Raw genomic sequence first — 24,830 nt, 5'->3', positions numbered from 1 at the left:
TTGGTCTTTTTGGATGACTGGACATGGGTTCCACAGCTGCTCTCATAGCCCAGCTAAAACTATCTTCTTCCTGGGTAACTTATTCACTAAAATAAAGGGAAGTATTGTCCTTGCACGTAGACATTAAAATAGTCAGTCCAAAGGCTCTAAAGTAGTAGTAACTACCCTAATATAATTACTACCCATTCAAATACCATTAATATAATTACTGTAAATGCCACCTAGAGATTCTTATCTTATTTTGGATATGCGCACAGATTTTGCTTTGGCATTGCAGGATGGCAAACTAAAGCCATCATAATTCATTATCATAATTATATATTAGTGATAATCCTAGATTTTTTTCCAAAACAATGTTTGAAAAACATCATCACTACAACAACAGAAATCCCAGCGGGATTGAGGACAGTAAGCTCCTGAAGGGTATCCTACCTGTAGCAATTAAATGAAATTGTCATGAACAGATTTCTCAGCTCAAAGAGCCTGGGGAAACTAATAAAATATTTTAACAAAACATGATGCCATGACACCCAAGGAATCTCTTAGCATTATATCTAAGAGGCGTGAGGCCACAACACCCATGTAAAGTAAGTCATAGAATGATAGAATCATTAAGGTTGGAAAAGACCTCTAATATCATCCAGTCCAACCATCAGCCCAGCAACACTGTGCCTAATAAATCATGTCCTCAAGTGCCACATCTGCACACTTTTTGAACAGCTACAGGGATGGGGGCTCCATCGCTTCCCTGGGCAGCCTGTTCCAATGCTTCACCACTTTTTCAGTAAAGCAGTCAGTAGCCTGTTAAAAATATTCCTGTTCCAGTGTCCTTACTTTGACTAGTCACTTATTTACCAAGCTTGAGCTGCAGGATTGTCAAACCACTCATTGAATATTTCCTGAATTCTATTGCTGCTTTTCTTAGGATTCCATATGCACACTCACCTATTTTCTGCTTTCTCACAATCTCATACACAAATTTCCAATTCTGTGTTATCTGGCCTTTGTATTCAAACACAATTTCCTTCACACACTCATGTCTTTTCAATTTCTTAATAGCCAGTCTTTAAAAAGAAATATACTGAATAAGTAGACTTTTCCCTCTAGACTCCCTAAGGAAAAATTCCAGTCTATATAATCCTTGAGACAAAAGACTTCTGCTTCAGAGAATTCTGAGGGATAGAAAACTTTCCCAAACAAGAGGTGCTTCCAGCTTTGTAAGCACAACTGATCAAAATCCAGAGTTCTCATCCTGGAGAACACTGCAATATTTCCACAGTCATTGTCTGCAGAATTTGGATAAGAAGTTGAATTAATGAACTCTATGGAAATATTGGTATAGTCAACGGATACAATAAGATACGGATAATGCTCCTAAGGAACGGAGCATTATCTCCTTACCAGTTCTCATTTTAAATTAACTTAAGGGAGACAGACTGTCTTTAGAGCGAATACTACTTTTCCAAATGGCCCTCTCTGCCAGTATTCTCCGGGCAGTGAATCCAATTTGCCCTCAGAAATGATGGAGGCTCTCTGTATTTGCACGATGAAGACCAATCTGAAGAACACATTGTAGACCCAACAGTCTCATGGTAAGGAAGTCTCACAGCAGCCAAAGTGACTTCATGGCAAAAGGTTCTTTGTGAAAGATAGAAGTTATTCTTGAAAAAAGCTGTTCTGCATGAAACTCAAAGTGCAATAGATTTCTTCGGAAGATATATATGTTGAAGCTTCCAGTGCAGAATAATAATGGCAAAAGGACCAACAGTTTTGCAATCTTGAAAATCACTAGATTTAGATTTCTAACATATGAATTAGCTACCTAAATCACTTAGATCATTTTTTTTAAAGGTATTTAAGTGCCAAGACCCCCTAGAGTTAAGATACTTGACCATAACCTGGAAGTTTTGAATAGAATAGCTATGTAGTTTCAAAAACCATTTCAAAATTAGAGCATGCTGGCCTAGCAGAAAGAGCTCTTACCACCGCAATGGAAAACCACATAACTAAATCATCAGCATTGTTGATGTCAGTGGCCTTTAATCCCAATGGTTCTTCTCCTGAGCCGTCTAGGACACTTTGTTCAGTATTTCAAATCGAAAAGATAATAACTATTGTAGATAACACAGCTATACACAGCATTTAGATACAAATATCAGGGCATGTCCCTGTGCAAGAACTACATTGTCCACTAGTCAGGCTGCCCCCAACTTTGGCACGGAAGGGTAAATAAGAGATAAGAGGATAAGAGAAGCTGCCCCTGCTTGTGTGATGCGTGCAAAACGAAAGGCAAGGACAGTCTGTGCATGGGGAAGTCTGGGGCAAGTTCCTTTGCATGGTGAGCCATGGAAACCTCCCTGAAGAAAGCAGAGCAATGACATACGAAGGTACAGTTTCTGTCTTTCTCCTTTGATCTACTGGGGCCTCTGAGCAGCAAAACTGAGGCTGCATCTGGCCTCCTCGCTTCACTTCAAGGGACCGTAGTTAAACGGAGACTAAAGGGCCCAGGCTGGCTATGACTGCATGGTAACACAGGTAGCACAAGAGACTTTATTTCCTTCTCTTTGGATGGTAATGATTAAAATAGCTGATAAAGTGCAAAACCTTTCATGAATAACCTGAGATCATTGCAACAGCCTGATGTAAAGAACTGTGTTAACTGACCACCATCTACTACCCAACACTAACTACCCTCTCCCTGACCACAGAGGCTTTCCTTGGCTTGCCATACTGCCAGTGAGAGGAGCAAGCGCAGGAAAGCAAGCAGGAAACCACCACTGAGACCCTGCACAAAGTGAGGGAGTGTTGGAAGGAAAGACTTACAAACAAAATCTCATGCACAAGAGTACTGAAGTAGTATAGGCAAAACCATGAGGTGAGAGACTGTACGAGCATCAGTGTTTGCTGAGCTCAAAGAAAGTGATAACTGAACAGAAGGGTAGTGGGAAAGGAAACGTTAAAGGAGGTGTGAAGATGAGAAACCAGCCCACAATCCCAGAAGGTGGCATTACATAGTAACAACTGCAGACAATGTGGTTTTAGTGGCATATTAAGAGTTGCAACTGCAGAAGGAAAATGAAGACCAGAAAGGAGAGAAATGAGCTGCCTGAGGGACTAACGATGCTGGTAGAAAAGGACACTGAAAGGTTTGAGGTCACTCTGTAACTGGAGATCTCACCTGCGTAGTGTCCTGACAGGAGTTGAAGGGGGAAAAGAACATATGGCATTTATTGTGCTGGAGAGGAACATGTTTCCAAGCAACTTGTTACCAGACACAAGATTCAGGCTTGGAAGAGAAATCAAAGATGTCTGGATGATTGAATTTATTTCACTCACATCAGCCTGCCTGATGTAGGCTTTGATTAAGTATATTTTAAATAACAGATAATAAATTATCCACATTATTGATTATTGCATATAACCCAAATGATTTAAGGAAATGACATTTGCCTTCGTATTGTTGCTTGCTTGCCATGTTGAAACAACAACACTGAATGATAATTATTATGGATAAGGCAAATAATCAGAACAGGCCAAGGGAAAGCCCAAGAGATGGGGAAGTGCTCAGAGAAGAGTGAGGTGCCTTCACCAGATTTCACATGAGTGAGTGAGTCACTTTTCTTTCCTGTGTCATGTGTTGTCTGTCTAGAGTACACAATAACACCATCTCCTGGCCAGTTGGTGCCAGAGGTCAAATCTTTATTAAGGTCTATGAGAGCCTAGAATGAAAGGTATTGAAACCCTAGCAAATATTACCTTTACCATATATTGTATACATTCATATTCATTGACTTTACATATGCTGAAATAATACCAAAAGCAACCCTCAGATTAAGGTGTAGGGTGCAGGCACTTCAACTACATTTTTTTCCTCAAGCGTTTCCAGCAGGGTGTATCAGACTAGTCTGAAATCAGCTTACATCTACAGAACTGAGCACTGATTTGGGTATACTTTGTTTGGAGCCCACTGTGAAAAAAACAAAATTGATATTAAAGAAAAGCCTGTGAAAACAGACCCTTTTCCAGTGTTTCAAGTTCAGCACTTTAAACCTTGCGCACTTTCTGAAACATTACTAATGATTCTTCACCACCTATTGCTGTCAAAGATTCGCTATTTGCTGTTCTTTTCACTCATTTTTAGATATCAAGACTATTCAGAAATGCAAAGAATAACTCTTCTAACATTATGTGCTCTCTGGTACAGCCAAACAGTCAGAAGCCCAGTTAACATTTACTGAATTTATCCAGCTATTTTCAGGCATTTAAGACAAGACTTTGACATCTACTTGATCTTTCAGAATCTTACATATCTGTATATGTCCAACACAGGATGTTAAGGAGTTACCTTGGAAAACATTCAGGGGTTAATTTTCATGTATATCATTTGTGCCAGACACTTTTCATTTCAAAATTATTTAAGAACTGACTCACAACTCAAAGAAAATACCTTCTCAGCTTTGACTTTAGAGACCATATTTCCAGAAAAATCAACAGAATCAGTAACTTGTATTTGTGCCTTTAAATTAATTCAGGAACAAAGGCTTAACTTCTAATTTTAGCTAATGCCAGAACAAACAAACAGCAGCAGAGCCTCGTACGTCATTAACAGCATAATCAATCTACAGTCTTCAGAACAGTCTGTCCAAGAGAATAGAGTACTTGAAGCTACAGTGGGTTTCTAAGGAGAGCAACCCTATGCATCCCTTGGAAGGAAATCAGATTATTGTGCTCCTTAGGCATTTTCATAGGAGAACTGCAGTGTCATACATTCTGGAATAGCTTGTAGGAATATATTTATATGAATGTCTCTGGTGTTTAATAATTGCAGACATTTTGCAGAAGATTACAATGCTCTGTTCAGTTAGCTTAGATGGAAACGATCGCTTTCTGCAGAGTGCATTCTTCATCTAATTACATTACTGAGAAGACAGAAACAGTCATTTTAAAAGCTAGCAGATAGTACTTACAATCATCATACAAGACGGTCAAATCGATTTTGAGTGAACCAGTGCAAGATCAGCTACAGCCCAGCAGAAGAAAAAAAAAAGGTGCCAGTTTCCTCAAACTTGGCTGTCAGAGGAAGCCTGTGGAAATCTCTGAAGAGCTGTACATGGGTAGCAACACAGCCATCTCTTGCAGTTGGTCCTTGAGTGATCCTCCAAGAAATCCTATCTTCAAATGGCCAATCAAAAAAGGAAGATCTGTTTTTCGTTTGTGATTAGTTGAGTCATAAAGCAACAAGCATATGAACATCTGAGTGCCTGAAGCCTTTAGCCTCGATTGTTTCTGCTTCATCCCCAACTACACGAAGCCTGTGACATCTCTCTAGTACTATAAGGCATGGTGAATGGAAAGACCCATCTCAACACATATCATTAGTGTGCTGGTGCAATTTGAAGAAAACTATATCTTTTAATTGGTCTGAAATTTGGGCGGTTATTTATGGAAAGTCTCATAAAGTGACCTTTTTGGAGGGTAAATGCACTAAAGGGCATGTCTTGATAAAGAGCAAAGAAAAACTTTGTTTATGGCATCAGAGGAGTAAAATCCACTGATGCACGCAACTGACGATGGATTGAGAGTCATCAAATCATCTTCAATAATGTGAATGGTGAACTGACAAGCAGGAGTAGTTTAGTACTTTAGGTGGTAAAATAGCCTGTGAGATAAATGTGAGTCTTCTTTTCCAGAAGATATAGATTGACAGTCCAGGCAATTGTCCTGCAGCTTCCCAGAAAGCTTTTCTTATTAACAGGACATATCCACCCAAAGTTTGCTCTCTCCAAGCTGCTTACTTTTTCAAGGACACAGGGGAAATAAGAGCAGTGCGGCCAGCTCAAGGGCCCTACACTGGGCTTTGCCTTTCTGTGGCTCAGTTCCATTATCTGCAAAACAGAGATAATGGTACTATGGTTGAGATAAGCATTATTATAATCACTTTACAAGCACAGCACAAGCTAATTAATACAGTTACGTTTGATACATGTAGCTCTCAAAGCCACGTAGTTCTTTATGGCAAACAGATCCCTTTCACAGCAAGAGAGACTGTCTCCAAGCATGATGCTATCAGCCTGCTGAAAAATCACAAACCCTTAAAAATGAGGACAACACTAATATAATGGATACAGTGTGCTAAGAAAAGTAGGTCTAAGAATGAACTAGCAGGATTATGTAGCTTGAGAAACCAGAACTGTGATTTTAATCAGCACCTGCTATTGACAGAAGTGCAGAAGGCTGGGCTTGATTTGAGAGAGCAGTGCTACACATATTGAAAGATTATTTCACAGGGGAAACAACTGGATCTTTACTCTTCAAAGGACAGGAATTATGGGGAGCATTTTTAGAATCTGGATTTTTACCTGTATAATCCTACGTGGATCCCACAAAGCAGGTTTATAATTCAGCTGTCTCAGACCACCGAGCCATAGGGAAGTTGGAGACAGGCTCTGTAGCACAGATAAAGGCAGAAGCGTTATTATGGAGGGAGGAGGAGGATTCCAGGCTCCCAGGGCAATACTGAGGTAAGGCTTTCAGGATTGGCAATGGGAATGATTGGAAGCACTTCTAAGCTAGATGGCAATCAAGTCCTTTGTTGTAATTCTGCATTCTTCCTGCTCCTGAAATGTCTTTATCAGTTTGCCTCTGCATCTTCCTTTGCTCTTTTTCCTTTTTACTTAACTATATTTTTAAAATAAGCGGCATACATTTAGAGTAGTGGTCAATGGAACTGCTACTGAGGGAAACGAGAGAAGAAATTTAATGCCTCACTGCACTGCAGTCCTTCTTTTGTCAGTCCCTCCACAGCAAAGCATGTAGTCTGGGCGAGCAGCATTATTTATGGCCAACACATCATGGCCAGGAATCGGGCAGAAGATAGACAGCTGTTACAGTTTCTCTCAAAGCTGTAGTGAGGTACCCCAGCCCAAGCTGAGAAACATCTTATTGCTGCAACCTTCCCAGCATTAGTAGGATAACATCCGGAAAAGAGAGCATCACTAGAGCAAGAGTAAAGGTTACTGTGTCAGAGCCAGCTGCCAACCTGAGAAGACTGAACTAATGAATGACACAAAGAGTCCATTCTACCTTCTTTCTCACCTTCCTCTTAAAATCCTCCCCACCACAATCCCCCGCCCCACAATGCCAAAAGACCAAGACCTGTTGTTGAGATAACAAGAACTAAAAGGCTTACAAGGTGTTATACAGGACAACGTGGCTGAGATCCAAAAAAGCACTTAGGCAGCTAAGAATCCATTTAGGTGACATTCGGCTGATTCTCGAATGCTGTTCCCCAGCAACATCATTCTGCTACAAAACAATTAATCTATATATTCTCAACAGAAAATGCCTGCAGTTCTGCTACAGCACATACGAAGTGGGAAAGAAGAACTGATTACAGCTGAGCCCAGGAGCCACAGCCAAGCTTTCTTCAAAGCACAGCTGGAGGAGACAGGCCTGGTAGTCATAGCTCTCGCCCAGGATTATGGAAGATCCGGTGTAATACTCCTCACTCTTACAGTTCAAATCTATCTTCCCCCAGAAGTGCTCTAATTTCTACCTAGAAGTTAGACTTAGGCACTCAAAGAACAATTTGAGGATGTTGTGCCGATTGGAGTGGGCACATGTGCCTCGGAGTGCATGCTGGTGCTTAGACTTCCAAGGCAAGCAAAAAAATGAATGCCAAGCCAAGCAAAGCAGTGTGCCTGCTTGGTCTTAACTGAAATGCCCACACGCAGACATCTAATGCTATTTAAGATGTGTCCAGCCTGGCCTCTAGATCCCACTGCAAAAGCACATGAGGCTTACAGAGGTGTGGTGGCCCAGCTGTGGATATTTTCACCACCTCACAGCACCTGTTAATGCAATACTCTGTCTCACTTAGGCAAATGGATCAAGTGCCTGGCAAGTTCAGGCATCTCCAAAAGGTGGGAGCCCGCAGATGTCTGTGGCCGCACGTGATCAGTGTAAGTCATCAGCTCCAGTCCTGCATGACTTGTTCTACATGTCTCGTGCCTTTATTAAATCAAGCCCCATGCCTTTGTTAAGCCAAGTTCCAAATCTTTATCCTGCATAACTAGCTAGCTCCAAGACAGCCCATCAAAGTATACACAAAATAAAACACTTACCCATATAAAGCTTCAAGGAAACTCAGCTGGAAACTGATCTTTTATTCCAATAGTAGAGAATTCTACGCAGCACTTTCCTGGAGAAGCTTCCAAAGAATATTACTCTGAAAATGCTGGCAAAGCTTAAACAGCAGCAGGATAAGGCACTGAAATGAACATGAAATATGATAATTTACTTCAGCCAGCATTCTGTGCTCAGCGAGATTTGCTGCAGTAAATGTCCATGTGAATGCCTTGGATAGCAGAAATGTCAAGGGAATGCTTCTTCAGCAGAGCATCTGTGCTCGCTCACACCCCAGCGAGGGCATGGATCAACAGCAGCACCGTCCTGCCGAGCGTATGGCTGCAGGTGATTGATGAAAACTTGTGATTCAGCGTTGTGTAGTTACACAGACAGACAGATAGATGGGTGATGAGGATTCAAAGCAGAAGACTGTCTCCTCCAGTGGCCAAATCCTCCGTCTCTGATTTTTATATGATTCCCTCTTCCATAAACACAATTTCCATTAATTTCCCCTGCTTCTGATTTGTTTCGTGCAGTTATTGAAGAATGTCAGCCGCCTGAGGACTTAGGGTGCAGGGTATCTATGGCTTCCAGGTGCTTTGTTACGCACCTGCACGGTTCTATCATCTGGTCACAAGGCTGAAAGATCATAGAAGAGAATCAGAATCATTTAGGTTTGAAAAGATCTTTAAGATCAAGTCCAGCCATAAACCTAACACTGCCAAGTTCACCACTAAACCATGTTCCCCAGTGCCACGTCTACATGTCTTTTAAATATCTCCAGGAACAGTGACTCAATCATATGCTGAAGTGAGTGACCAACCACGTGCCATGAGTAACTAACTACTGGAAAGGTATTTATTCTATAAAAGGCAAAATAATGCTGAAATGCATATGGCATTTATGTCTTGGGACAATGAGTCTGCCCAGCACAGGTCACTGTAGACTTCAGGTCCAGGAGAAGATTGACTGTACCAACACAATGCCACATTTCCAACAGGACTCAGATCAGGCCCAATATGAAGGCAGTCATTAGACTTCCAGACTCAGGACAGGTGTCTCCATGCCTGTGTGATAGAAACACTCCTTGTCTCAGACAAAACTGAGCATGCCAGGTTTTAGTGTGTGATTGGAAATATCACCATCCATATATTGCAGCCTCTAAGTGTGTGTTACCAGATCTCACTCCTCCTAGAAGGATCTAGCTGTCTCCATTGATCCTAATTGCCCCCGAAAGTCCTTCCATATAGCTAACAGGTTCTTCCGGTTTATTGTTTTATCCAAAACAATGAAAACTGGATATCACGATATCCCTTGCAGATTTAAACAGCAGAAGCTCCTTTTCTTCATGTAAGAACCAGACAGTAGATACTTGCACAGCTACCCATCACAATGCGAGGAACAAAGATGGACAGACAAGCTGCCCCTGTAGGTGAAATTCACAATAAGGCCTTCATTTGCTCTTTTTCAAACCCTTTACAGATAATTAGATTGCTGAGATTATTCAATGGGCTTGGAAAGAGCCAGGGAAATGCAACAAACCTCAATGGTCTGCTTTGCAATTTAATGGTTTTCCTCCTTCTGTGTGTGCAGAAACCTAACCCATCCCCAAGCCTTCCCCTTTGATCAGAGCAGGTATCAAGTGCTCGTTGGCTTAGGTACATTTTGTGCTGGCTTCTCATGCAAATACAAATTACTGTGCACCAGCCGGCACTTCTGCCAAATTTCTTTCATGGATTTCATTCTGGTTTCTACCTTTCAACTAAAAGGGGTATTATGTACACGGAGACTACTTTTCTGTGAGAAGATAGTGAGAGATTTATTTTCTTTCAAAAATTATGGGACGGGATCCATCTTGGAGTCATTCCACTGAAAATCATAGCACTGCATCAATGATAATTTAATTACAGTATTTGCTAAAAATCATCAGAACAAAACTAATCTCTGTTTCAAGTGCTTGATTAATGCTACAGCGAGGTTGACCGCTTACGTCATTATTAGCAAGGCATTTACATAACTAATCAAGGTTAGCCAAATATCTTGTGCTTCAATTCACCCTTGTGTGGGCAGGCATGAGAAACCAAGTCCAACCCTGAAGCTGAATCTGATCCCTTGAGCTAGAAGAACAGTCTGTACAATGTTATGAGGCCTTTCTCACGCCCAAAGTCACAAGCTTTCTCCTGCAAGCCTCCCCTTGTTTCTAGGCTATATATGCTTGATAGTAGGGTGGGTCATAATGTCTCACCCTGGCTTCTGGTTCCACACCAAATACAAACTCACACACACAGAAAGACAAAAATAAGTTAATGCTTACACAGTGTATATTCAGAGTTGGGCTTAGGAAATCAAATTTGGCCCTCAATGCCTGCAGAAGAATTTGGTGTGAGAATATAAAATACACACTTGGAGTTAAATCTTCCTTATTTTATGATTTCTTATGAGGATAATCCCTAGTTAGGTCACACCAAATAATTTATGAGCTTTGGTTCTTATTCAGTGGCTTATTCTTTAATTCAATTAAAATAACAACAAACCCTGGCAGAAGGTTTCTATCCATGTGTACGTCTTTAAGTAATCTCATTTAATGTGATGGCTTGCAGGACTTGGCTCATGCAAATAGTGGAACCAGTCTATTATGTGCTTTATATTGCAATCCTTATGAAGCTTCAGGTCTAGGTTCAGGCTTATTATTTGAAACTAAACACGGAAAATTATAGGCTTCTCAACCTTTCTTTGGGGCATTGGATCAGTTTGCAAGAAGCAGAAGTCACCTTAACTACTTATAAACATTTTCTTATCGTTGTAGATGCACCAGCATACCATCATTGCTGGGCAAGAACTAGCTTCCCTCACAAGGCATGGTGCAGTCATGGCCATGCTTTGCTAATGCCATCTGGTTTGAGACACTCCTTCCCATCTGAATTTAGAGCAGCGAATGCTCTCATGAATATGCCCATAAATCTCATCCACAGGAGCATCACGGGACAGCTGAAAACTGATTGTGTAGCATTTTGGTTTAGGTGAGGGCCACTGTACTCTACCATCCCACTCCCTCCTCCCTCCGAAACTCCAGACTAATGATAATTGGTACAGCTTTACTACTGCATAACCCCTATAGGTCAAAAGTTGCTTGATAGAAGACAGATGCACAAGCTCCTTCACAGATGGGGCAGAATGAGGCTCTCCCCAGAATAATAGAATCATTAAGGTTGGAAAAGACATCTAAGATCACCCAGTCCAACCATTGGCCTGACGCCACCGTGCCTACTAAACCATGTCCCAAAGTGCCACATCTACATGTTCTTTTAACACCCGCAGGGAAGGAGACTCCACCGCTTCCCTGGGCAGCCTGTTCCAATGCTTCACCACTCTTTCAATACAGTGATTTTCCCTAACAGCCAATCTGCACTTCCCCTGGTGCAACCTGAGGCCATTTCCTCTCATCCTATCAGTTGTTACTTGGGAGAAGAGACCATCACCCACCTTGCTACAACCTCCTTTGGGGGATCGGTAGAGAGAGATGATGTCTCCCCTCAGAGACCAAAAGCTTCTCTGAGGATCCCCGCAGGACTGGGTCCCACAAGTAAGGTCAGCTCTATGTTTTGTGACTCAAGACAGATATCAGAGCATAAGAAGCTCAACAGCACACGTGCCCAAAGTTGAGGCCATGCCAGTTTACATAGCAAGACTGTTTACAACCCTCATTTTTTATGCAGGTATGTAAAACAGTATCCAAGTCTTTTTTCTGGGCCTCTCATTTAAAGGCAAGACAAACAGGATGTAATAGGTCACCACAAAATCTTACCAGCTGGCCAAGACTGTCATACAGCAGCCACATGATAGATGGTCACATGCAGAGAAAATTTGTTTCAGTTTTCCCTGCAATGGTCAAATTTACACATTATATAGTGTAATTTTTAATGTATATTACACACTCTCCTGTGCACAAAGTATTACGTACAACGATTACATAGTATTATACTTAGGCTTACGGAAAATCCTACCTGAATTCAGGTTACATGCCTGTGAACTTTAACAAAATATAAGTAAAAAAACAACGCCAAAGGTGGTTGAAATTACTTTTGTCTACTTGCATGGCACAAAAGGTTGACATTATCACTAAGCCATTCGCGACAGGTGTCTAATTCCTATAAATACATTTTTTTTTGAATTTTAGAAGGCAGCTGTGGCCTCACCTCTGCAGAAATTCTAAATTTGCCTAATTAACTTATGAAACAAAAATTTTAGACTGGTTTTATATATTCAGCAGGTTTCTGCTCGATTTTTTTTTCAAGTTCTGTATACAGCCACCACAGAAAAACTTCTCAAAAATCCAATAGCAGCAATACAGTCCCATCTAGGGGAAAGAGAACTGCTTTTCTATAACTCTTTTTTTTCCCTCCCACACTGGACAATACTGGCGGGTTGAGATTTAACTAGAGATGGGCTCCTTTTACAAGATTGCTTATATAAAGCGAAGATAACACCAGCTGGGTTCATTTGAAAGACGACATCTTGGGAAGAGCTGACAGCGCAGCCATTGGAATAAGACCGGAATGAAGATCTGAAATACTTGGCCCCTTTCTGTCTTGTAGGTATAATACTTAATTTCTTCTAGAATGCATAGGAGTATAATTAGAAGAAATTGTCACTGAAATGTACTGTATGAGCCTTTTATAAATATATATTTTTAAATAGAGACTGAATGAAAATAATGAAACTGATTGTTTTTCTTGGAAATACTTAATTAGGAATATTTTCTGCTTTACTTAAATGATATTTGTTACTTCTGACAGTCTGCTAAGTGATGTGTGAAGGCAGACACTGAAGAGTGTCTACAAACGGAAAATTAGAGAACTCCGGTCCCAATCCCACAGGCAGTACATGCTTCTCCCTGTGGAAACAGCTTGCGTGTTTGAGGCCTGAAGTGGAAATATAAATTACTGCTATGTATGTTTTCCTAAAAATTCAACATGTGGCAGTAAAAGAGAAAATGCATAATTTACCAGAACTGGGCTACATAAGTTAGGATCATAAAGAAGAGTAGCCACCACCACAGAGAATACTTTCAGCATTAAATTTATAAGCACAATACCTATGTTATTGCATCATATTTCTTCTAGTAAGTTCTATTCCCTCTTTTCAGATCGCATTGTTTCAGTTTCATTTGTTTATACTAACACTTTAGGTTTAGATTCTTTACATGAATAAAGAAAACCTAAAATAACTAAAACCCACCACTAAACTGAAACCGTAAAATTGTCACAATAGTGACCTGGTGATAATAATGGTCTTGGAAATATTTTTCCTGTAGATGCAATTAAGTTGGGTGACAGTGTCAGTAATGTTATTTGTTTCTCTCTGCAAGCTCATTTTTAACAGCAGCTACAGTTTCAGATCTGCAGTCAATGCGCTGGTTTTTTTCCAATTTCAAATACAATTTCAGTTTTTATTCCCTGTGTCCTCAGATCACTGCAAGAAATGGTGACTCTCACTATTTATCTGCTGGTCATCTTGGCTCGAGCTCTTGCAGGGCCTTGCAGTCCAAATAAAGCAGGTAAAATAATTTAAGTCTCTTATGATCTCCTCTTGTAATTAAGTTTTTGTCTGTTTAAAAAGGTTTTTCTCCAGAAAGTTAAATTGTGGATGGTGGAAAGCTAATCCTTATATATCTTTTATTGACCTGCTTTCAGTTAGCACTGTAAAGCATGTGCCACTAAAGTCCCAGTCCCACAGAGAACCAGGCATTGCTTAACTCTGTGCAATAACCATAAATAATTATAGTGCAATAAAATTAAGCACAAACAGAATACAGGCATAACATGGCAAAGCAAACAACATCAATTAGATATTTGCTGCCCTAACACAGGATAGCTGCAGCAGATCTTTGCTGCCCAAGCTGGGCTTTAGTCCCACTAACTGCAATTAGGTGACTGGTGGTGAATGAAGAACTCCTGAGCCACACTGCTGTGTTAAACAAGAAAAAGCAAAAATCATTGAAGGTGAAGCACTAATTGCTCACTGATTTGTGCCTAAAAAAATCAAGTTATCTAGTGCCAGAGAGATTTGTAATGTAGAATTCACTACAATTAAGAGAGGTTCTTTAGAAATGTGTTGGAATGTGCCTCAATGTAGAGTGCATGCTTTGTATGTGCGTGACTGGTGTCAGACTATTGTCAATAACTTCATGATACATCTTAGGTATCTGCCCTCTAGCCATTTATTTCAGTACCCTCATTGGCACAGGCAGTGTCTCTGAACTGCAGGAATTTTCATAGCTGTAAAGTTGCCAGAGTTACAAATCTGAGAATCATCACAAGCAGAATCAGCCTGCCGTGCTTCATGAAAGCTTGCTGACCATAAGGGAGCAAGTTGTTAAGGTTGACCTTCCCTAAGTATTCCATAACAGACATGGAAATGATGTAAAATGAGGCTTTTATCATGCAAATAAGGGTATCAGGGGCTTTAAAAAAATTAATTGAATCATTCCAGGCAGGATTTCTTTTTTTTCTAACTGTAGTAATTGGAAGTCTTTCTCAAATTTCAAGTCACTATTGGTTAATCAATATTTGCCCTTTAAATTCCCATCATTCAAATTCACACTGCCTTATTTTCTTTGAAAAATGTCCAATTCTGCTATCACGATGCAATCAGTCTGTAAGTTATGATGGTGCTTGTATTCGTGCTTGTATTAGCAATCACTATGTTTGGAAACACATAGAACTGCTATTAGCTATCGCTGTTACCAGTCATAAAATCATAAAATGGTTTGGATTGGAAGAGACGTGAAAGATCATCCATTTCCAACCCCCCTACCATAGGCAGGGAGACTGGATCAGGGCGCTCAAAACTCCATCCAACCTGGCCTTGAACACCTCCAGGGATGGGGCCTCACTACCCTCACAGTAAAAAATTTCTTCTTAATACCTCATCTAAATCTCCCCTATTTCAGCTTAAAACCATTTCCCCATACCCTGTCCCTGCACTCCCTGATAAAGAGCCCCTCCCCAGCTTTCCTGGAGACCCTTTGAAGTACTGGAAGGCTGTTCTAAGGTCTCCCCAGTGCCTTTTCCTATTTAGGCTGAACAACCTCAACTCTCCCGGCCCGTCTTTGTATGGGATGTGCTCCATCCCTCTGATCATCTTTGTGGCCCTTTCAATTCATTTTTAGATCTTAGATTTTAACTCGAGAATTGTAAAAAAACACTATGCACTGGTGCTGCGATGCCAGTGCCAGGAGAGAAAGGGAAAAATATCTACTGCGTCCTAGATCTAACACCGCTACAAAAAGGGGCCAATCTACCAGAGTATGACAAAAAACTCCACCAATGTTATTTTTACAGAGTCAGTGGTGTTACAGAAGCCAGCTCTGCAGTGTAAAGTAATACAGCAGATTTCAGGGAAGTGATTTTTCATTTCAAGTTTCTCAGCAGTGGCTGTGCTTCTTAGTCAGCTATTCCAAAAAGATAAAAAAATTACACAAAGTTCTGCATTGATTAGAAGGCAAAAGCCAAAATCCTTCAGGGAGGACAGAATTTAACAACGCTAAGGTGAGTTTTGAATAGCACACACCATCCTGGTTCCCCAGCTGCTCACATTGGGGAATCTTCCAACACACACCTCTGCTCACAGAAGTTTAATCCCAGTTGAAAGCAGGTGTGCAGACCCACCCCTTTGAAAAAGAAACATCGCTGAATATCGCTCTAAGTTTATTATTTTCTTTTCAGATGTAATTCTTGTATACTGCTATCCTAAAACCATCATTACCAGAATTCCAGAGTGTCCTTATGGATGGGAGGTTAATCAGCTGGCACTTGGAGGTGTTTGCTACAATGGGATCCATGATTCGGGATATTACCAATTCATAATCCCAGACCTGTCACCTAAAAATAAATCATACTGTGGAACACAGTCTGAGGTAAGACTATCCAGGTCAGTGTTTCTGACCTGGACTCCGAAATTGGCTGAACTCACTTGAGAGAGTCTTGTTTGTTTCAGACAAGAAAGTGGGATTTGGAGTGGGCTTTAAATATTGAAGGAAAGAGAAGAAAAACTCCAATAACGGGGAGGAGGAAGAATCAAATAGCTGTGCTTTACATCTACAGGCAAAATACTTTCAGCCTTAGTGATATTAGTCTGTGTGTTAGTTGCCCATTTGCACCTGTAGTACATGGAACATATATGTAGTGAGGTGTGTATATATAGGCAGCACAGCACATAGAGCTATAAAACCATGTTTCTTTAGGGGTGTTGTTTTGTCACCAGATTGAGCCTTCACATATCAAAGTAATGAGTTGTTCCTGATACCTCGAAGACTTAATACTGCCTGCATTTCTCTGTCTTGCCATCTGCAGTTCAAGAACCCCGTTTATCACTTCTACAACTCCATCGTCTCCAATGACTCCTCAATAATTGTGAAGAGCCAGCCTGTGAATTACTCATTCAGCTGCACATACAATGCCAACTACCTGGTGAATCAGGCTGCCTTCGACCAAAGGTACGTCCTCTTCTGGGAATGCGCCTCACCTTGTTCTCAGCACCGCATCTCACTCATACAGAAACTTTGTTATGTCCTCAGGGTGGCCACCGTCCACGTGAAGAATGGGAGCTCCGGCTCATTTGAAAGTCAGTTGTCCCTCAACTTCTATTCTGTAAGTGCTCTTGGCCACCCAGCTTTTCCACACCTTCCACAGGCTTCAGCCTAACAGTTGGAATAAAAGGGCTGCTGCTCCTGACTTCTATGTGTCATGGAGCACATTGCTAGCCTGGAATAGATAATTACTGTGGGGTTTGCAGGGGTCCTTGTTTCTGCTCATTAACAGGGATATACTTAAGCTGAACATAGCAGACACCTGCCAACTGTTCTTTTAATCCTTCCAAATCAGGCAGATTTTTCCACTGAGAGGCACATTTCTAACATGCTGACAGGTTTTATAAGAAAAAGCAAAATGTATTTGTAGTCCCACTCAAAGAGCAGCAGGCATCTCTGCTATGTCACAGTCTTTATAGATACAGCAAACCTCCATGAGTTTCTCTTACTGATTGCTTCCTGGTCCTCTCACCCAACAGATATTTCCTGTTCCCCAGAGATCTTTGGGTCATGCTGGAATTTTGTTGCCAACAAAATATCATCCTTGTATACAAACCAATCTTTTGAAGCATCCCTCTCCTCCCCACAGCTCTACTGTGCTGCTGGAGCAGCCAGCCCCTGAGCCTGCCTGGAGTCTTTTTTTCCACCAAAGCACAGTTAAAAGCACCAAAGCCACCTCTGTACTTTAGCAGAGGTAGAAAAAGCACAGTTAATAACATACTATGTTAGATTTATAGGGCAGGGAGAGGGAGTATTTAGCACAAGGCGGACTGATGGAAATCTCTCACTCAGCACTCTGCATTTTAGACAATATTGATCACTAAACTGATCACTAAGATGAAGTGCTTAGGGATATGTTTTAGTAGTGGATAGGTACAGTTGGGCTTGATGATCTCAAAGGTCTTTTCCAACCTAGTGATTCTACGATTCTAAATATTTCGGCAGCCTTGGGATGTCATATGAAAACCCACATGGTCTTTTTGCTGATATATGGCACATTATGTGGTAGTATCCACTGGCAAGGTCCCACGAGGTACCACCTTGCTCTTGTCAACTCCTGACGGAATGGCTGCAAAACCAAATGGCAGACAGCGAGCAATGATCTCTGGTACTTTTCTTTCTTTTTGCCAAATAACTGTTTTGTTCTAATAGCCATGGGGCACACAGGAGTCAAGGAGGGAAAGGCTGAATTGTTAATAATACTTTCCCACTGAGTTCTACAAGCACAGAACAAGCTCAAATAACTCCTTTGTTATTTTGTTCACATTATCACTGGAGAGAAAACATTAAATTCCATGATTTTTTTTTTCCCCTGGCAAAATTACAGATTTATTTTGCCTTGCTTTTCATCTCTGCTGCTGCCTGACAGAGCCCTCTGCCTCAGCTGGGCCATACTTCCAGGCGCTTCATATGCCCAATTCCTGATCCAGAAGCAGTGCTCAAGCTGCAAACACTTCAACCTCACCTGTCCTTTAATCTGCAACAGACCATTAACAACAAAGGACTGGGATGCAGCACGAGCGTCTGCAGCCTGAATAGATATTAGGCCCTCAGCACTAAAACTCGTTGTGAAGGAAAGCAAGATAGTACCCTAGAACAGTGTAGAGAAATAGAGTTTGGAAAAAGAAACACTAAACCAGGTTCGACTCACTTTAGCACAAAAACTGGTAAGAGTTTTGCGGCAGTACTTGTGCAAGTTCTCTCCTGTGGGAGAAATCTTTGGTTAAATGAGAATTCTCAGGGCACTTAACAGCCATGGATCACTAATCTAAACACAGCCTTAAGCCTTAACTTCAGAGCATCCAATCTACCCGATGCTGCAGTGGGAATACTGTAGCGCCTCACAGCCACCTCGCCATGCAGGCAATGAAAGGTACATAAGAAAATCAAAACCAGGAAACTGAGCAAGAACAGCAGGAACTACATATATCTGAATATATGTATATTCAGCTCTGGAACTACATATATCTGAATTCTGCTGTATAGATTTAACAAAGTAACCCAATGCTATGACTAAATATTTTATTCTTTATATAGATCTGGTGCTAGCTTTGTTATAATCTTACACAATAAAAAACATTGGGATTTAAGGTATGTACTTAAGTGTATTTGTAAATAAGCTTTCTCACCTGTGTGCCACACACTGAGTTACTTCTATGAGGCTGGCTTTTGAGTGGACAAATGACTATCGTTGGCAGAGGTCCTTCATGTCCCCTCAGCTCTCACCTCGCTGGCCACCACAAGCATAGATCATAGAGTGCTGAACCTTTGCTTAAGGGCAAGTGATTTCTGCTCATCTTCATACTTTTCCCCTGATACGTGGCCTTCTCCCAACCCCATTCCAATTCCGTACAATCATTTTCAGTCTCTCACTCCCATCAGCTTCCTCCACCACCTCTGGTGCATCAGAAGCAGCAGCAAGCTCACTTCCCACCCATGCTGTGATAACAACATGTATCACAACCCAAATAGCATCAAATTCTATTACTTGTTGTCATTATAGGCCAAATATTAACAAAAACCACTATCTTGGGCTTGGAATAGTCCTACTACTACATGTAGAGTATGGAGCTTGCAGGTAATAAGAAGGTAGACTTTTGGAGTCCATCTCTCCAGAGCTGTCTGAAGTTGCCTTACGACTTTATTTTGCATGTGACTAGTAACATACAATGCTTTTCTCTTTGTCTTTCAAAGAATGCCAAGTTTTCAAGTATAAAAGAAGCCCCTTTCATCGTTGAAACATCAGAAATTGGTTCTGACATATTTGCTGGAGTGGAAGCTAAGGGCTTAAGTGACAGGTAGGCAAGTGAAGGAGTACTAATTAATAAATGGGCAATCATGACGTTCCTTGCTAATCTGGGGTTTGTGTCTTTGCAGGTTCAAAGTTGTTCTCAACAACTGCTGGGCAACTCCCTCCTCAGAGTATTTCTACCAGATCCACTGGCCGCTGATCACCAAGGGGTAGGTACTGGTGGGACTTTGGGGAGCACCTCTACCCAGCCCAGCAGATGACAGAAAGCCAGGAAGCCAGGGGCTGGGGGACGAGGCGGGCTAAAGAGAAGCTGGCCCACAGCAGGACAAATGCACCCCACAACCTCAGGGGATGTTTAACTCAAGCCATGAAGGCTCTGACACTGCTTCTCTACACACAACACAGGTGTGCCACAGACAACTCCATCCTTGTGCATGAGAATGGGAAAACAAGCAGAGCGACATTCCAGTTCAATGCTTTCCGCTTCCGTAACATCCCCAAGCTGTCCAAGGTCTGGCTGCACTGCGAGACGCACGTCTGCGACAGTGAGAAGTTCTCCTGCCCGGTGGTAAGGTCTCCCTCCCGGAGAAACACAGAGTGCTAAATTTAGACAGAGGATGTTGAAACCTTCTTGAGGGCGTGTTGCGTGCAGAGCCAGTGCCAGAGCTGTCAGTAGACAGTGCCACGCGATGCGTGATTCCCAGTGGCCAGTCATGCACCCTAACCCTGGTTATGCCACAAGCACTGTATGTGACAGCGGGCAACATGTTTAAATGTATTAAGAAATAAGGTAGCCATTTAAAAACTCAGTCCTCGTCAATATCTCAGACCACGATCTTGTCCAACAAACAGCTACAGTTAAAGACAAGCCTGAAAAAATGGAAAAAGTAGAGCTTTTTCCATTTTACCAAATACTGTGGTGCTGCGGGCACCCTGTGTGTGGAGAGAGAGCCTGGCTCAAAGCCCATCAGCAGCTGAACCAAACCTCCTAACAGACCTTCCCAGGGAAGTCCTCTCTGCTATCCTGCAGTGGTGCCGTAAGTTACTGCTGTTGCAGTGATCCTATTCTGCACAAAATACATAAATTGTCACTGGTGCAGGAGCTGAGGGCAAAAGTAAGTTCCTGTGACCTTAGGTTGGGATGCTATACAGGCATGTTATTTATCATCAGGAGGCACCCACTGCTTGCAACTGATACAAAGGTGAGAGTTACTAAAATATCCTTGTGTTAAGACTTATTCCCTCCTTCAGCAGCTTCACTATTTTTTCTCTCATGCATTGAACACATAATTGCTATAAAATGAAGTCAAATAGTATTTAACCTGAAATTAAAGCCCAAAATACTCATTGGCCAACACGCTTTTGTTTTAGCAACAAATATTTCTTGCCGGAGAAAAGAAAGCATCACTTCTAGTCAAAACGACTTATCTTTCTGAGTCCTTTCTCAGTCCAGAAGCCAAATTAAGACAGCAATTAATTACCCAGCCTCGGCGCTAAGCAGGGGACACTGATTTGTGCAAAACCTGCACACTTGATAAAATTGCAGTGTTAGAAATTCTGAGTTTCAAAGGTAAAAAAAAACAAAGGGCTTAGATTTTACTGTTTGTTTTTAAAGATTTCTTCAACTTTTATGCAAACACAGACAAGGGCTAAAAGAAAACACAAAACCAGTACTCCGTATCCATCTTTCTGAAAGTGTTGCCAAACATCTACATCATCCTGACAGGCACAGGGTGATGGAATTCCTTCCTCACCCTCCAGCAAAGGATAATTGCTCAATCAAGCTAACATCCCTTGAGTCCACTTCCAACCCCAAAATACAGCTGGTGGTCTGCTACAATTACAGTTGAACCACGCAGGGGGGCTGCGCTTACAAGAAACTCACAACCAGAATTACCACATGCTGAGTTTGGAAAAAAACAATGCCCACAGCTGGGGATCTGCAACGGTCAGAGGATGGACAAGGACCTTTAATCTATGGGGCACTGCCTCCAATACAGACCTTGTCAGCTGTGACAGTGTCATTAGTGCTGGACATGAGATGATCTATATGGAAGGGATTTGGGGCTTCCTGGGTCTGTCCCATGGTGAACAATTATAATTAGCAATAAACAATAACAGAAGCCTTCAGAGAGGTCACGGGTTAAATAGACGGAGCTCAGCTCCCCTCTTCCCTCTTGACAGCAGTGGTTTTTGAAGCAGTTTGGAAAGGGCAGTCCAGGAGGACCTGTGATTAGCAAAGCAGACACTCGTTTGGGCTCCTGCCATCTCACAACTGAAGAGAGCACTTACACTGACAGTCCCTGTAAAGGCTGTGGCACATCAAAACCCTCAGAAAGTGCACTGTAAACACTGGCTTTAAATTTCACCTGCATGAAAAACTCCAGTAGTTACAGGAAAAAAAATCTCTAGAAAATGTGCAGCCATAGTGGCACAGATTTTATTTCCTTGTTTGGCCACATGAGATCTGGGTTTGGATTTTCTAATTATTTTTAATTATTTTATGTACATGGCTTTCTTCTCTGATCTTTTGAGACATGTGACAAACGACAACAGCGCATGGAACAAACTGGAGGTGTTTTAGTGGTGGAGATCACTGTACGCAGTAAGTGACTGGGGTTTTGGAGTGTTTCTCCCACTGGGAAGCAACGAAGCTTGAAACAGGCAGTGGCTCACAGCAAAGAAACAAGCAGAGCCCAAGTCCGCTGTCTGAGCCCTTTCTGCTCAGGCAATAGGAGTCTTGAACAGAAATTTCTCACCTCTAGGTTCAGGGCTCTGGTAGAAGAGCTCAGTGAAACTCTTCTCATTTACAAAGTGAATAAAGACTTTGCATTTGGCATTAATGACAAATGGCCAAACCACTCACGCACCAAGTTAGCAAAGTAAACTCTGTTCACCTGCATCTGACCTCAGCAACAGCCCAGATAAACTCTGATAGATTGCACATGAGTGGGATGGAGGCTTAGGAGTAGCAGCAAAGCTTTCCTTTACCCTGTGGGTTGGTACTTCAACATAACCACAACTCTGGCAGGTTAACCCTTCATGCCTGTCCCTCCTGATACACCAACTGGACTGCTATCAGATTTTCCCATCATAAAACAGGGCTGTTTCTTCTTACTGCTGCCTCCTGGAGGCACCAGGAATGCCTCCCTGGTTTAATTCTGCAGATCCAGCACATCTTTTCAAACAGGTCCTTGGAACAAGGTATGCCTATATCATGCTTTCACTAGAGTCCTTTATACTAGTTTAGCAACTACATCCACACCAACCTGAAAGCCAATTTAAAATTACAAATACACGTAGAGCAGCATTATTGCAATTCAGTATGTTGGACCAGTAAATCTCCATTAATTTTAGAACAGAAAAAAACTGAGGGTCCTTCTGTAATTTCAGACAGTAAAGCCATGAGGAAGAAATATCCAGAATTTCAAAATGTGGGAAATGTCATCTGTTCTGCTTTTACAAAGCATGCTGGTGTACTTTGCCCTATTCTAAACATGCCATCCCAATGTTATCTTTTTCTCTTATTTTATACAGGCAAAGGTTTATCCAGATTTTACACCCTTTCAGGTAAAGAGCAAAGTATGACAATGAAAATATCAACCCAAAATGTGTATTTGAGTGACTCTGTCAACATAACCCACAGCTCAATGAAAGACCTGGTAAATTTGACAGAAAGGGAAATATTTCAAAATCAAATATTATTTTTCAATGTTATATACTTCATTTTCCTCCTTTTGGCACACTCCTCACTCTGGACCATGAAATCATACCAATAACTGCTACTACAGAACATTACTTTCTCTTGTTTTCACACCCTCTTTCCAAAAAGGAACAAGCACATTTCACTGGGTTAACAGAAAAGCCTTAAGGCATTTGGAGAAGGTTTGAAACAGCCTATTCAAAGCTTATTTGTTAAAGCTTCATATGGTGACAGAGCCACATTAGGGACATGCAGTTGCATTGATGGGGGTGGGAAGAGAAGGTGAAAGGCATCTGACAGTGAAGTACTCTCATTTAATCTCTGTTTTTCTTGCAGATATCATCTTCCACCTAATCTTTGCAATTGGATTTTGTGCTGTTTTATTATAAAATGCAACACAGCTGTGTCTCAACTTTTCCCACTCCTGTTTGGAATGGACTTCTTTACTAAAGATGTTTATTTTACAAAGGAAAAATGAAAGTCAAAAAAATTCTTGTGCACCATTTTACCAGATAAATAAAATATTCCATGAGCTTTGGGCCTTGAATATTGGAGAATCCCAAACCAGATTTGCTTCTCCCCAGTCTATACAAGCATTTTAAACTAGTGAAAACCCAAAGGTTAAGTATTTTACCAATGCCTTCTTTTAAAGAGTTGTGATGCTAGCAGTACTTGTTTCTAAAAGGAGCACAGGGATACGCAAACTCAGCTTTTTTGAATACCAGATTTCCTTTCAGGAGCCCTCTTCCCTGTTAGTCTCATGTGGTACCAACCTCCCCTCCAGGCCAGGTCTTGCAAGGTCCTGTGAAGCCTTTGAACAAGATGAAAACTAACATACCATGCCAGGGATGACAGGAAAGGATGCTTGTTATGTAGCAATAGTTAGAAGGTCCTCAGAATTAGTCACCTGACATTGCTCTCTTGCGTCTCAGCATTGTCAGCGTCAATCAGATGGGTTGAGCACAACACGTGCTGAAGTAGGTACAGCACTGTTAGGAGTAGGATGTCTTCCTGACTGACCAGGCTCAGTGCTGGACAACTGCGTGGTGTGGATGCAAATTAAACACATGTGAAGCTGGAAAACCAGCTAATGAGCTTTACACTTCCTTGGAGACCAGATAGAATAGGCTCCAGGTGTTAGATCCATCTCAGAGTAACAACAGCTCTTAAATAGCTCTAAGAAGAAATCACTGGAAAGGGAAATCGTGATTTCTAAAGAGCAGGAAATATCAGGGCATGAAACAATTGCTCAGCAGGAGTGATGGTAGGTTATTTACTTCCAGTAATTACTAAAATGATACTGAACAAAACTCTTGAAAGTATAAGAAGCATTCCTAGGCCTTTTGCATGAAACTTTCAGGATCCTAAAAGTGAAAGAGAGAGTGACTACAGCTGTTACACCTCCTATTAATGAACACAGTGGGTGGACCTGTGTCTGTACATACTGCAGCATAAGCACATTATAGAATTTTTGCTATTGGTTTTAGAGAAGAAACCTCTTGAATAATTCTAATAAATTAAGGATTTTAAGCTCACTGTTCCTTTTGAAACCTCATCATTATGAGGATAATGCATGGCTAGAAGACCCATACATTACAGCCACAGTTTTCAAATACACAGAGATTCCTCTTACCGTTGCTCCTCTAGGTGTAATCTCA

The 24,830-nt window shown here is 41.4% G+C and overlaps 2 protein-coding genes across 4 annotated transcripts in view; one reads left to right on the top strand and one right to left on the bottom strand.

Annotated features, from left to right (window-relative positions):
• The first annotated feature begins 2,266 nt into the window (after positions 1-2,266).
• TECTB (tectorin beta) lies at positions 2,267-24,663 on the top strand. Of its 3 annotated transcripts, XM_054071171.1 has the most exons (12): positions 2,267-2,387; positions 12,588-12,718; positions 13,596-13,684; positions 15,855-16,045; positions 16,482-16,624; positions 16,706-16,778; positions 19,412-19,515; positions 19,595-19,678; positions 19,875-20,037; positions 22,005-22,074; positions 23,007-23,039; positions 23,509-24,661. In XM_054071171.1, exons 3-12 carry the CDS (start codon positions 13,609-13,611, stop codon positions 23,559-23,561), a joined length of 990 nt encoding a protein of 329 aa, XP_053927146.1. In that variant the 5' UTR covers positions 2,267-2,387; positions 12,588-12,718; positions 13,596-13,608; the 3' UTR covers positions 23,562-24,661. The 3 variants fall into 3 exon arrangements, with proteins under 3 accessions (XP_053927146.1, XP_053927147.1, XP_009568877.1); XM_054071172.1 differs by lacking the exon at positions 2,267-2,387 and having other exon boundaries at positions 11,859-12,722; positions 23,509-24,663; XM_009570582.2 differs by lacking the exon at positions 2,267-2,387 and having other exon boundaries at positions 11,859-12,718.
• The window catches only part of ZDHHC6 (zinc finger DHHC-type palmitoyltransferase 6), a 79,240-nt gene continuing 60,021 nt past the window's right edge, over positions 5,612-24,830 (bottom strand). Inside the window, exon 10 of the mRNA XM_054071170.1 lies at positions 5,612-8,766. Coding sequence (XP_053927145.1) covers positions 8,759-8,766 — 8 coding nt within the window. The 3' untranslated portion in view covers positions 5,612-8,758. The remainder of the gene's footprint in view (positions 8,767-24,830) is intronic.

This window comes from Cuculus canorus, chromosome 7 (assembly GCF_017976375.1).
Source record: "Cuculus canorus isolate bCucCan1 chromosome 7, bCucCan1.pri, whole genome shotgun sequence".
In the NCBI taxonomy this organism is placed as follows: domain Eukaryota; kingdom Metazoa; phylum Chordata; class Aves; order Cuculiformes; family Cuculidae; genus Cuculus; species Cuculus canorus.
This window is presented reverse-complemented; position numbering and strand designations above follow the sequence as displayed.

What these genes read in the sequence shown, in the direction of transcription:
- TECTB (XM_054071172.1), top strand. Translation starts at nt 13,609, where the DNA reads ATGGTGACTCTCACTATTTATCTGCTGGTCATCTTGGCTCGAGCTCTT. An exon ending in GCTAAGGGCTTAAGTGACAG is followed by an intron (nt 19,516 to 19,594) that starts GTAGGCAAGTGA and finishes GTGTCTTTGCAG; the next exon opens with GTTCAAAGTTGTTCTCAACA. An exon ending in TGGCCGCTGATCACCAAGGG is followed by an intron (nt 19,679 to 19,874) that starts GTAGGTACTGGT and finishes CACACAACACAG; the next exon opens with GTGTGCCACAGACAACTCCA.